Source organism: Vicugna pacos, chromosome X (genome assembly GCF_048564905.1).
Source record: "Vicugna pacos chromosome X, VicPac4, whole genome shotgun sequence".
Classification (NCBI taxonomy): domain Eukaryota; kingdom Metazoa; phylum Chordata; class Mammalia; order Artiodactyla; family Camelidae; genus Vicugna; species Vicugna pacos.
In genome coordinates, this window is record NC_133023.1 from 27,746,131 (window position 1) to 27,761,108 (window position 14,978).

At 37.0% G+C, this 14,978-nt stretch overlaps 1 protein-coding gene across 1 annotated transcript in view; it reads left to right on the forward strand.

The window, feature by feature from the left end:
• The window catches only part of CFAP47 (cilia and flagella associated protein 47), a 421,952-nt gene that overhangs the window by 171,603 nt on the left and 235,371 nt on the right, over positions 1-14,978 (forward strand). Inside the window, exon 33 of the mRNA XM_072956043.1 lies at positions 7,293-7,485. Coding sequence (XP_072812144.1) covers positions 7,293-7,485 — 193 coding nt within the window. The remainder of the gene's footprint in view (positions 1-7,292; positions 7,486-14,978) is intronic.

A 14,978-nucleotide genomic window follows, 5' to 3' on the forward strand; every position in this document is an offset into this window, starting at 1 on the left:
AGCCCATGTCATGATCTACATATTACTCAGTTTTTTTTAAGGGGCGGTGCTTCACATTTTTCATTGTCATTCTGTTTGTTCACTATGACACCAATATTATTTTTAAAATATTTTCTTTCAACATAGTCTAAAACTATAAGAATAATTTCTTGGTGGAAAAACAGCTTGAATTTTAGATCAGGCAAAAACATTTTAAATGCAGGTGTGTTACAACCTTGTTTTTAGATACTTTGGAAAGGAGTTAAATTTGGTAGCATTTTTTTTCATTCTACTTTTTACACTTTACCTTTTATAATATTTTGAAATTCAACCATTCAGGATTAAATATTTTTCTAAATACACTTGAACTACAGATTGCATTGTTGTATTGTCATGTCCCTATTTCTAAGCACAGTAACTGGCTTTTTATTATGCACTCAATGCATAGTAATTGAATAAAGGAGTAGACATAAACCTTTTTTCCTATTAAATAGAAAATAGTTTGTGTTTGAAACATTTTTGTGACCTCAGTATCCTGTACAGTGGTGACCACAGAACTGTATACAGACCTATTTCTCCTCTAAATGGTGCTCAGATGCTAGATGATTTTTTAGCTTTTAATAGTTTTGTTTCTTTATCCATTTGTCATATGACTATATCCTCTCACTTTTTATGACTGTTATCAATACACGTGCTTATAGTAGCTTCTTTTCTTGTTACTTATAATTTTTTTGTGGCCTAAGATACTAGACATCCAAGCTTATTACATTTTTCTGTAAAATCAAAGCAAATAGGCACTGACTTAAAGTGCACAGCTTTTTATAAGTGGGGAAAAAGTAATGTAGACTTTGAGACTTTACAGACTGTAGCTCAGAACATTTACATATGCATTATGTACTTGCTGTCTTGTCTGCACGAGATTTTCAAACATAGCTGAGATTTGGATAGGTGAGTTGTTACTGCGTGACCTCTGATTTTCATCTTTATTGTAGCACAATAAAAATCCATAGTAGATGTGATATTTTAAAATCTACTTTTCACCCATATTTAAGGATGCCCACATCCTTTCAATCCTTCAAGGATGTTTCCCTCCATTTGTCACAAAGACTGTGAGAAAACTCAGTCCATTGCTAACTTACTGCTAATGCCTTGGAAATGTCTTTTGCATAGCCAGTCATGGAGGGCCTGCTTCATTTCACCAGCAGCATGGCCTTGGGTTTGGTTTGACAATTGAAAGTGTTAAATACACTAGACTTCGCATAGCAACATGTTAATTTAGCTTTAAGGAAGTATACAAACTAGGTAACGACTGACAATGCGCAACAGCTAAGTGGAAGGCTCATCACTCAGAGCATAGCTTCCAGTGTCCCACGCACTCCACACTCAAATCGGAAATATACATGAAGATGGAGCCTATTGGGCATGGACCATTTCAATTCAGGGAAACCTTTCAGTCTGAGGTCCTTTCAATTTTCTACTCATACAACACACTTAGGGTAATGAGTGTAGGGGTAGAAGATTTATCCTTCTTCTGCGTTTCTTTAGCTGGTCTAATAATTAAATTGACATAAGACAGGAGAAAAATGAGTTACATACATATGGAAGCCCCATAAGAATATGAGACAGTCAAGCAATTGAGGCTTATATACCATCCTGAGCTAAGGGGAAGTGGCTAAGGGCCTGGGACTTCCAAGAAGAGGAAGAAAATTCACAAGAAGATGGAAAGAACAAGTGTTTGGTAAATAAATGTTTGCCCTGCCATGGAGATAATTCTTTCTGATATAAAAAGTTATTGCTGGTCATAGCTCTCTTCCTGGTACAGGCCTTCTATCTAAAATCTTTTAGGCAGTTAAGGGAGAGGTAAAAAGCTTTTCCTGAGTTTGCTGGATCTCATTTACCTTCAGATCAAAACAATCCTCATGCCAAAGTAGCACGTTTTGGAGTGATACTCCCCGTCATGACCAATCATTCATTACCTAATACAAAATCTTGAAAATGAGGTATGGGTGCTTGGTCCAGTACACAGTCCTCAACTGAATTCTCTGTTATCTAGGATCTGGTATACTCCTATAAGTTCCCTGAGTTCGTGGAGTAGAGACACCAACCAAGTGTTAAACCACCAGGCATCCCTGAGTCTAAAAGATTGATCATAAACTGGCTATTGATTCTTTCCTTCTTATCAGCATTGGCCTGTTCAAGAACATTCTTGAGAACAAATCAAATTACCTAAATAAGAAAATCCAGATATTTTTATGGGCAGTGATAAGATGAAAATTGTCATCTGTTTTCTAAGCCAATTGGCGAAACAGGTTAAATAACACGTAATTTAAAAAATCTGTCGTTGAAAAACAATAAGCCAAATGTAGTGTTGAAAGTCATGTGGATTGGAAGTACATATGACAGTGGTTGGATAGCACTCCGTATATGTAATTATATCCTGCGATGTTGTGATTTATAATGAGAAATAAAAATTTGATCTTTGTTCCCATTTCTGGCACAGAGCTCCTAAAACCTTCAGAATTTCTTAAGTAATGAAGGCGATGAAGGTGTCTTTTATTAGGTTAATGATGTGACTTTTGGAAAGCCCCTGGGTCACCTAAGGACTAGGGCTGGCCAGCAGAGGAACCAATCATGTGATTAGAGAGTTGAAACTTTCATACCCATCCCCTGATGTTCTAGGAAGGAAAGGGGCTGGAGGTTGAATCATTTGCCAGTGGTCTGTAATTAAATCCATTGTGGCTGTGTAATGAAGTTTCCATAAACACCCACAAAAGGACAGGGTTCAGAGAGCTTCCAGGTTAATGAACATGTGAAGATTGGTGAGACTGGTGCACCTGGAGTCTTAAGGCATGGAAACTCCTTGCCCTTTCCTGTGTACCTTGCCCTAAGCATCTCTTCCAGTTGGCTGTTCCAGAATTATATCCTTGTATAATAAACTGGTCATCTAGTAAGTAAATTGTTTCTCTGGGTTCTGTGAGGTGCTCTAGCAGATTAATTGAACCCAAGGAAGTAGTCATGGGAACCTCTGAGTTTTAGCTAGTTTGTCAGAAGTGTACATAACAACCTAGACTTTTGACTGGCATCTGAATGGAGTTGCCAAGGAGGGAATTATTGGAACCTTCAGTGGATAGCCAGAAGGTCAGAAGCAGAGGTAACAGCTTGGCCTTGCACTTGGTATTTGAAGTGAGTGCAGGGGTGGGGAGTGAGGGGACAGCAGTCTTGTAGGACTGCACCCTTGACCTGTGGGATCTGAAACTACCTCCAACTAGGTAATGTCAAAATTGAGCTGAATTGTAGAATACCCCTGCCAGTGTCTGAGAACTGCTTATTTGTGCAGGGAAATCCTTCTCCCTCCACACATTGAAATTGGGTTCAGAACCCAAAGATATACTATTAGCAGTTTTGTCATTGTTATTTTTGAGTCTTTGAAGTACTTTGTGTGGATTGTATGTTAAGTAAAAAACAGTAACACTTCTTGCACATAGTGGTTTAGGGTTTCCATGTGATAGAGTTGTATTTTGCATGGTTTATTTTTCATTTTATTTTCCTAGGAATTTATCTTTAGAATATTTTACAAAATTAGGATTTTATAGCAGAGTGAAAACAAACAGATCTTTCACCACTGGTAGTTTGTGAATCACTGCTGTAGAGCTAAGGACTCAGGGTGGTGCCTCTTCTTGTGTTAAAGGTCATACCCATCCTCTCTGTGGGTCCATAATTAAATCCATATTTGAAGTCAAGGATCACTTGTAGATCTTGTCTCATTTGCAGAGTGGAGGTAAGAGATGACAGATGAATCCTGAGCCAATTCAGGTTATTAGCCCCAAACATTTATCTCAGCTATACTCAGATGATTCATCATTTGGTGATCCCTGAGAAAGGGTAAAGGGTCCTTTTCAAAGGCTTTTAATTGCATTATTATAGAATATGTCATCTGAAGCCTAGGAACTCTGGATCACATAACTTCCAGAAAGAAGAAGTTTTGTTACACTTCTATCAAAAATGTTTAAAGGATGCAATTCACATTTATAAATGACTGTTCTTATTTAGACATATGCCAGTTTAATATCCAAAACTTAGAAATGGATTTTTTTTATTGAAGTATAGTCAATTTATAATATTGTGTTAATTTCTGGTGTACAGCATATGATTCATTTATATATACATATTCCATATATATATATATATTCCTTTTCTTTTCATATTTTTTTTCATTATAGGCCATTACAAGGTATTGAATGTAGTTCCCTGTGCTATATAGTAGGATCTTGTTGTTTATCTGTTTTATATATAGTAGTTAGTATCTACAAATCCCAAGCTCTCAGTTTATCCCTCCCCTCCCCCTTTCTCCCCTGATAACCACAAGTTTGTTTTCTATGTCTGTGAGTCTGTCTCTGTTTTGTAAATAAGTTCATTTGTGTCTTTTTTTTCCTTTTTTTAGATTCCACATATAAGTGATATCATATGGTATTTCTCTTTGTCTTTCTGGCTTACTTCATTTAGAATGACAATATCTAGATCCATCCATGTTGCTGTGGATGGCATTATTTTATTGTTTTTTATGGCTGAGTAGTATTCCATTGTATGAATATACCACAGTTTCTTTATCTGGTCATCTGTTGATGGACATTTAGGTCGCTTCCGTATCTTGGCTATTGTAAATAGCACTGCTGTGAACATTGGGGTGCATGTATCTTTTTAAATTAGAATATTCTATGGATTTATGCCCAGGAGTGGGAATGCTGGATCATATGGCAACTCTGTCTTTAGTTTTTTAAGAAATCTCCATAATGTTTCCCATACTGGCTACACCAATTTACATTCTCACTATTAGTGTAGGAGGGTTCCCTTTTCTCTGGAAATGGATTTTTTTGTGAAATTTTTAAATGGTTCTCATAATGGCAAAGTTAAGAACAATTCTGGCACAACAGTAATTGTTAAGCTATAGTCATTTGGAACACTACATAGTATAGAAATGTGTGAGGAAATGAGCATTTTTTTTCCAAAGTTAAAATTAACATTTTCTTGACTATGAAAGTACTTGCCACAGATTGCATTCTCCAAGAAGTAGATGCAGACAAGGTTGGAGTCCAAGTAGTTTATTTGAGAGGTATTCCTTAGAAGCATGGGTATTAAAGTAGGGAACTGAATCAGAGAATATAAGGAAGCCAGTAACAGATATAGTTTCAAACAGGTTCCACTGTGGGCAACTGAGGCTTAGTCTGACTGGGGATCTGTAAGAGCATCGAAGAGTAAGTCTCAGATTTATCCCAATGGAATGATGAGGAAGCTGGAGTATTTATCTACCAATTCCCTGACCATCATTGGTAGAGGGATGCTTCTAGGGTCATTAATCATATGGCACTCCTGGCTGAGTGTACTCCCATGTACCAGAATTAAAAAGCTCTCCAGCAGAGATTTATAGGTCGTTACCTACAAAGTAGGTAGATGAGTAGCCGTCAGAATGGGAGGTGAATGCTGAAGAGATATGGTCAGGGTACTGACAGTATCTCTAAAGCACATCACTCAGATTGTGGTCTTCACACCAGTGCCATTGGAGAACAATCTGTCACAGGTTTGGGATGAACCAAGGAGCTGAGTTTGTACTGTAATGTTAACCAAATGCTCTGACTCCTTCATTGAGAAAGTCTTAATGCATATATGTAGGTTCTGGATGGGATCTAATAGTACAGCAACACTTTTCAGTAGTTCTGTGCTATAGTACACTGCTGACCAGACACAGATTTCTTTACTTAATCTTAATGATGCTTAATTATTTTTAAATCAGATACATACCTTCATAATCAAACATGTGTTGTATATGTAGTGACTGGTTCGATGGCATAAAGATACCAAATTCTATGATATAGGGTAAAAATATGCCAAAGTAGAAATTGTATATATTTTTGTCATCTTAAAAACAGACCTATTAAATAAATATCAATATCAAAATTAATGTGACTTGATAACTTATTACTTTGATTTTCTGAATTTTTCTTTTATAAGTTACATATGCTAGAAAAGAATAAGGAATTTCAGAGCTTTGTGTTTTAAATGAAATGGCATTTTAAAAAAAACTGTCCTTAAATCAGTTACTTTTTTCAAATTAGATAATGCGATATTATGATTTATAAGAAATACATATTTGGTCATCATATGACCAAAATATATTTCTTATATATGTTTGGTCTTTGTCCACGGTTCCTGACATACAGCTTCCACAACCCTTGAAATCTCCTGAGTGATAATAGCAAAGGGAGTATCCTTTATTTGGTCTGTTCCTCAGTTCTGGAAATCCCTTAAGAACCATAAAAGTGGCATGGGTTTCTGGTTATTCATGAGGATCTCCTTTCCACCATAATGGAGTTTATGTTAATAAAGTGACTTTTGGAAAGTACCTAAAGATGGGGACTGGTTGCCAGGCGAACCAATAAAGAATAGAATATTTGGAACTTTCATTCCCACTTCCTGATCCAGGTAGGGGTTAGGTTCTAGAGCTTGAATCAATCACCAATGTCCAGTGAGTCCAGTCATGTTTTTGTAATGGAGCCTCCATAAAAACACAAAAGGAGGGGGTTCAGAGAGAGCTTCCAGGTTAAAGAACCAGAATGCTTCCATATGCCACCATGCTGGGCCCCAGACTCCACAAGGACAGAAGCTCCTTTTCTCAGTGTCTCACCTTGTGTATCTCTGTATCTGGCTGTTGATTCCTATCTTTTAATATCCTTTGTAATAACCCAGTAACCTAATGAGTAGAAGAGTTTCCTGAAATTAATTAATTGAACGCAAGGAAGGGGTCCTTGGAACCTCCAGTGGATAGCCCATTGGTCAGAAGCAGAGGTAGCAACCTGGGCTTGTGATTGTCATCTAAAGTGGAGGATGGTCTTCTGGGACAGAGCTCTTAACCTGTGGAATCTGATGCTACCTCTGCATAGACAGTATCAGAGTTGAGTTAAATTGTAAGATCCAGCTGGTGCTGAGGAAACCTCCCCCCAGCCACCCTTCCACACAATTCACATTGGGAATTGGTGGCCAGAACCCTTAGGTCATAAGCTTCTTCTTGTAAATTATATAATGTGGTTACGTACAGACTAGATGCTATATAGAAGCAAAAGGTTGGGAATTTAAAATGAGCCTTAAGGGGTCATATGAACTATTCTTTTACTCTTGAAAAGATATAATCAACCAGAAAATACTGATGCCTTAGTTTATTTATCTACCAGTCATATTTTCCATTTACTCCTGAAATACTAATTTTTATTTTGCCATTCAGGTCTAGTAAAAGTTCTCTCTCTCTTTTACCCAAATTTCAGGTTCTGGTACTATCCCGGGTTGTACCACACAGCATCAATAATCTGCCCCCTATACATGTGCAGAATTCACCAAAAGTCAATCCTTGTTTTGTATCCAGCAACATCTATTCTAATTCTGAAAGGATTCTACTTAGTTGGATGAACACGAATTATGAGAATTCCAGACATGTTATTTGGAAAAACTGTCAAAAAGGTGAGAATTTTTTTTCTTTAAATAAATTAGCACAAATTGAAGTGTGACAGTGTAGAAGGAACTGTGGGACCAAGCCAAGAATCCATGGATTCTAGACCTGACTACAGCATTTACTGTCTTCTACAAACGGGACATCCCATAGCATTTTCAAGATCGGTTTCCTTACATGTGTTTCGGAGGGAGAAATTTCCCCCTTTACCTGTCTTGAATTCTTGTGGCTGTACTAATAATAAAAGTAACACAAGACAGATTAATAGGAGAAAAAGAAACAAATTTTAATTGTGTATATGGAGATCTCATAGAAATGATACCCAAGACATGGTCAAAGTAGGCAGCTTTTATACTTTTTAGACAAAGAAACAATACATTTGTGAAGAATTGACAGGATGAGAATCTTAGGCTTTGGGTGCTTAATTAGTGAAGAATCTAAGCAGAGTTTGGGCTTGGGGTAGTCAATTAAAGAAGTAATAAGGTTTGTTTATACAGACTTCTTGGCCCAAATTCCCCATCTCTGGTGATGACGGTGTCCTTCTACCTCCAGATGCAGGGAGGGCACCTTTCACAGGAGAGATTCATCTCCTGCTTTTAGGGGGGGGTAGTGTCAAATTGTCCCTCTTGTATTGGCTATTTCTTCAGTAATTTGAATTCAAAATATCATGCCATTGAGGCACATTTTGGGGTGGCCTGCCCCTGGGCCCCAACACATGTAAAACAGAAATGATAAAAGATGCTTCTTCAATTTATTTTGAAGAATAAAATGATAAGAATAATGTAGAGATGCTCTAGAAATGAAAGGATAGCCTTAAAAACACTGCTGCCATTTTCAGCTCTATAAGGTATAAAATTTAGGTGACACTGCTAACACCTCATACATAATTAGTTGAGGTTAAGTGAGAATTGATTAGAAAATGTCTTCCATGTCACTGTGACAGTCATGTTGGATGTCACTAAGTGCGCTAATGCTTCATGAATTTTGAGGGGGATGTCATATTAGGTCCATATACCAAGACCAGAACAGGTGGGAGCTCCCTGGTTCTGCCTTTGAGGAATGAGGCTTTATGGATTTCTACCCCCAAAGCCTTAGATTCTTTGAGAAAGGTCCAATGTACTTGAATAGCTGTGTATATTTCCTTCATCATAAGCGTTGATTGTAGTGAGAAGGGGGCATGTGCACGTTGGTTGTTTCTTTGGCTTGAGTTCAACTCCTCCCTTCCAAGTATATGCAAACCTGTTATGTTCAGAATGGGTTGTGTTTTATTTTTTATACGGAACCCTCAGAGTTGAATCTAAACTTTAGAAGTAAGGGGAAGATGAAAAGTGTTATTGAACATGAGACTGAATTACAGTTGTTCCTAACTTAAAAGCACTACTTTAGCAAACATAGTGTCATCAAGATTGAAAGAAATATATTGATGTATTGATATTAGAGAGCAATAAACATGTATTTTATTATCTTCTAATTGACATGCTGATAATATCAAACAATTTGCCTTGAAATGGCAATTTAATTAGATTCATATCTCATAAACAAGTATTTGGCCCATTCAAAAATGTAAAAAACATAGTGTAAAGTAGATTGATTACTAAGGAGCAGCACTTTAACCAGAATGTAATAAGATATGTGCATATATTAGACATTAATATGTTTATTTGTTATAAATTATTATGGTTCTTGTTTTTTTTTACCAACAGAATGGTCTGCACTAGTTAATTTCAAGGAGTTTGCTGCATTTTTTAGAATAATGCATTATGGGCACTGGCTTATTTCCTGCTTTATTAAACACTGAGTCTCAGGCCTTTGCAAAGCTGTTGCATTTCCTATTCCCTCTGCTTGGAGCTTTATTTTCCTGGATATCTTCCTAATTCCCTTGCCCACTTTACTCAAGACCCTGCTCAAATATCCCATTATCTGAGAAGCTTTCCCAGTACCCTCTCTAAAATAGTATATCCTTCAGTTCTTCTCTTTCTTGCTCTATTTTTCTCCACAGTGTTTATCCCAAATAATATTTATACTCTGCCTCTTCCTGTAGAGTGTGAGCTTCTTAACAGGAACAGTCTCTTCTCTTTTGTTGTTTACTGGTATAATCTCAGAAAAGTGCCGGAAAATAACAGATGCCAAATATTGTTTGAGTAAATAAATGAATGAAAAAATGAGTGACTAAAGGGACACCTTCAGATTTCATGTATTTTTCTACTCTATCCCAGATAATTGAATATATATTAGCTTACTCTTTTGTACCTTGTGGTGCCAATGCAGGGATCAGGTTGAATGGTTGAGGTAGAAGGAGGCATTTTCTGTGTTCCATGTGTACAGGTCTTCATGGTTAGTAACTGTGGAGGTCCATGAGAAGAAACTGTTTTGAGGGATTTCCCTTAGGTTAACTTGGACTGAGCAAAAGTCATACTCAGTGCCACAGGTTTTTACCTTTCAACATTGCCACTTCCTCTACTTATCCCAGCTCCATTGGTAAAGTTCTTACCATGCTTACAACTTGGTGAAGTGGTGGGTGGAGGGTAGACACACAGGGCTGCACCTCAGACCTTTTGATTGAATAACTCTGAAGGTGAGGCCCAGCAGTCTGTGTTTTAGCAAACCCTCCTCCATGTGATTGTGATGCACAGTAAACTATAAAGCAGTTAGACTGTAGTATCACAAAAAGCAGTTTTATTAGTGCTTTAAATTGCTCTCAGAATGGTATTTGTTCACCAATTATATTTCAAAAAATTCCTTTCTTTAAACAGTTCCTTTGAAGTAATAATGGCTGAGAATTTCCCCAAATTAACGTTAGACATCAAACCGCAGATGCCGGAAGCTCAGAGAATACCAAGCAGGATAAGTGACCCCCAGATTTTATTCCTAGACCTATTATATTCAGACTGCAGAAAATCAAAGATAAAGAAAATATCTTGAAAAAAGCCAAAGAGGGGGAAAAACCACCTTACCTATAGAGGGACAAATATGAGAATTATATCCAACTTCTCCTCAGAACATGCATTCAGGAAGAGAGTGGAGTGAAATATTTAAAGTGTTGAGGGCAAAAAAAACTAACCTAGAGTTCTATACACTGTGAAATTATCCTTCAGTAGTGAAGGAGAGATCATTGCAGAGAATAGACAATGGGCCTTGCTTACACATTTTTTGTGTAAACTGATCAGTTGGCAGCTTGCATCCTTAAGGACAGCATGTCCTTGATCAGCCTGATGGAGGAACAAATAAAGGATATTTTTAGTTGTCTATGGATTTCTCAAAAACTCCTTAGAGTTTAGCAGTGAAACCAACACAACAGATTGTTTACATAATACATATCTGCTGAGGTCTTATCAGCACCTCTGCTTCAGTTAGGACAAGTCTGAGACATTTCTGTCATTAGAATTTAAATAAAATTTTTATTCATTTTATTTAACAAACCAAAAAATAAGAGTTTACCCATTTCTTTCACCCTTGCACCCCCTACCTCTTGTAATCACTGATCTGTTTTCTGTGTCTATGAGCTTGAGTTTTCTTGTTGTTGTTTTAAATTCTACGTATAAGAGAGATCATATGGTATTTGTCTTTGTCTGTCTTATTTTACTTAGCATAATGTCCTCAAGATCCATCCATTTTGTCACAAATGGAAAGATTTCATTCTTTTTATGGCTGAATAATATTCCATTGCATATATATTCCACAATTTCTTCACCCATTCATCCATTAATGGGCATTTAGGTTGTATCTGTGTTTTGGCTAATATAAATAATGCTGCAGTGAACATGGGGGTGCATATATCTTTTCAAATTAGTGTTTTCATTGTCTTCAGATAAATACCCAAAAGTGGAATTGCTGGATCATATGGTATTCTCTGTTTAATTTTTTGAGGAACTTCCATAATGTTTTCCATAGTGGTTGCACCAGTTTACATTCCCACCAGTAGTGTACAAGAGTTCCCTTTTCTCCACATCCTCCTCACCAAAACTTATTTCTTATCTTTTTGGTAATAGCTATTATAACAGATGTGAGGCCATAACTCACTGTGATTTTGATTTGCATTTCCCTGGTGATTTACAATGTTGAGCATCTTTTTATGTACCTGTTGGGCCTCTGTATGCCTTCTTTGGAAAACTATCTATTTAGATCTTCATTTTTTCAGTCAGATTGTTTGGGGATTTTTGCCACTGAGCTGTATGAGTTTTTTTATATGTATTTTAGATACTAGGCCCTTATCAGTGATTTGCAGTTATGTTCTCCCATTCAGTGGGTTGCCTTTTCATTTTTTTGACAGTTTCCTTTGCTGTGCTCTCTCATTGGAATTTCTTTGCAGTGATGAGACTAGGAAGGACATGATAAGTATGGGAGCCTTCCTCTTGAAACAGGAAGGCGTGTTGGAGAGCAGTGAGTAGTCAAGTTGGGATCAGCTGGCTACGAGTCCCAGCCATCTGATATGCTTTGAATATCAGAACAGTGTTTTAGGACTTCATTCTTTTGGCCTTGGAGAGTCATGGGAGATGGCTGAGCTGTGGTGACTGCTATGATAAAATAGGCGTTTAGTCTGACAGCAGCAAGTCCACAGATTGAAGTGTAGCACATCCTATGCTTTTGACCAGCACACCTGAATTTAGTGCTGAGAGCAGGCTGAGATGTCTTAACCCTGGACTTGCTATGGATTTGCCCAAGAGTACGTGCTACCAGGCAGCAGACAAAGTTTGTGAAAGTTTCATTTTCTAACTACAGATGGTTTCTGGGAGCCACTTTTTAAAAAAAGGAATGCAAAAAGATACTCATCCAGTGTTTGAAAATCCACAACATATGAGGATTTTTTCCTAAGTATTGTGAAAGTCAGAAAGCGTTTTCCAAGCGTCTCATGTATATGGGCAACCTTTTGAGTGCTTGCCAGGAGGTGCATTTGTTCTTAAGCTCATCCTACTGTTCCCAGTAATGTTTTGTAATGTATGTACTTAAGCCTTTTTATCGTGAACACTTTTAGTTTATGCATTTCACTGGTGAACCATTTTTCACACTTTGGTGACAGTATGTTCTTCAGTAGATCATGCCTATGATAAAACATCCCTGATGTTATTCCTTTGGACCCTTTGCTTCAGTTGCTACATTTGACTCCTAACGGAAATTTTATTGTCCGGTAATCACCTGGTGATTGTGTGAGCAACAACGGACCATTTTGTAACATAAAGTTTAATTTCTGACAAGACTAAGTACTTTCATTTTACTACACTTTTAACAAAATCCCCAAATTGGAGCATTTTGAAGTGTCTGTTCAAAGGAGCTTTGTTGTATAAAATAGTGTCTTATTTTGCTCATGCTTATTTCAACATTTTTTCATAAAGTAATAATTGTAGTTCTTATGAATGAAAAATACTGTTTTTTATTCTATTTTCTTTAGTTGAACAGAGTTATAACTGTGTTTGGCAACATTTATCTTTCATTTTATGTACCATCTAAGTGTGCCCCTGATTTCATTTATTATATAGTAGTTAAACAGTATTCAGTACATGTTTGGGAGATAGTATTGGCCTTTTAAAATGCTGTCTATTCTTAAAGCTAATGTGGTATTGAGGTCTTAAATTTGTGTATATTGGTTGTTTCAAATATGTCTAATTTTAAACTTTATTAAACCAGAAAACAGTCATTATTTACAAGGAACTTTATATTTTTTCCAGAAGTTCCAACTCAGCCGTATAATGTTCAGCATTAAATATTTATCATCAGTGTTTTAAGATTGAAATACCCACAGACAATAGAAATAGTATCATCTGACATTTTAATGTTATATCTAGACTGTTTGATTTTGGGAATGTGACTGTCAGCAATATGTAGAAGTCATGATTAGTGTGAAGCTTAGCACTAAATTCCGAGAAATGCCAAGCAGTCAAACAAATGTGAGAACAGAAAGTTTAACCGTTTCCAATGGATTAGCTGTTGGTTTAGTAAATCAGAGTGAACCAAAGTAATAATTATGTGTCCAGGAAAATGGAGGGTGTAAAAATTGCCCAACAGCTAGACCACATTGTTTCTTTCCCTTTCATATTCATACCTACTCAGTGTCATTGCCTTTCAAGCTATAGAGACCACTGGGACCACATCTGTAGTTGAACAAATTCCCTTTAATGCTCATTGCAATGTAGGAGACCACATGTTATGGAAAATCATGGGGTGTCTCACAGTAAAGGCTATTATGAAAGATTTTATAAGATTTGTGCATTGGCTAGGTAAACTGGGAAAGGTTCAAGGTGTAGGGGAGCAGAATTTGCCACCCCAAAATGTGTCTCTTTGGAATATTATTTTAAGCTGGTTATTTTCTAAGAAACAGCAGATCTGAGAAAAACTCTGGAAACCAAGTATGTGTTATCCTTTTGTAAGAAACATTTACAACTGTAAGGGAAATCTTCATTTGTAAGGTTATCTCCTTTTCTGTACCAGGAGAAGGATGACCAAATGTCTAGAAATTTACCTATGAAAAAGACTTAAATCTGCATAACAACCATACCCTTGTTTACTGTGCTTTCCTTGGACACCTTCCATAACTGACCCTCCCCACCCTCAGCATCCTGTCTTGTCTTTAGCTGAGGATGCTATTTAAGATGAGGGCTTCAGCCATTTTGGTGCATTGCTCAGTTTTTCCGAGTCTCTCCCATGTATGCATGTCATTTAACTTTTGTTTGGTTTTCCTGTTAATCTGTGTCATGTCAATTAAATTCTTAGCCCAGCCTGAGATGTGGGTAAAGACACAGTGTTCACTCACTTTAGCCAGGAGAGGGGAATGTTTGGTGTTTTGTGGATTACACAATGAGCTTGTTTTTATTCTATGCTTAGAAAAGGTTATGAAATGCTCTTGTTTTGTCTCATTTCATCACAGTGGTAGAGTGACCTTGTATCACACGGTCTGTAAGTTTTGTAAGACTATTTCTGTCAAATAGAGAATAACAGGGCGTGGCTGTGAGTATCAGCTCAGCTCGTACCAACACCAAAGGTCAGCTGATACTGGGCAAGCGCTCACGTGTCAGGGGCCATTTTTCTCTTTTTTCAACAAAATCACCAGGTAGAATTTATTAAGAATTATGCTTGAAACATGACTTCATCTGAAATGAACCTTTAGGGCCTGTAAGAAATGATAATTTATTGCATTAATTGCTACTATGATTTTGTGATATTGTGAATTATAATAAGGACTGTACATTTGGTCTTTCTCTGGGTTTCTAGCACAGAGCTTCTAAAACTCATGGAATTTCGTAGGTGGAGAGACAGATAATGAGATCTTTTGTTTTGTTAATGAGATGACTTTTGGAATGCTCCCTAGATCACCTAAGGATGGTTGTGGAAACAACCTTATAATTAGAGGGTTGGAACTTTCAGTCCCACTGTCTGTCCTCTGGGGAGGGGAGAGGGCCTGGAGGTTGAATTGATCACCAGTGGCTAAGGATTTAATTAGTCATGCTTACGTAATGAAGCCTACATAAAAACTCAGAGCAGCAGGGTTCGGAGAGCTTCTGGGTTAGTGAAC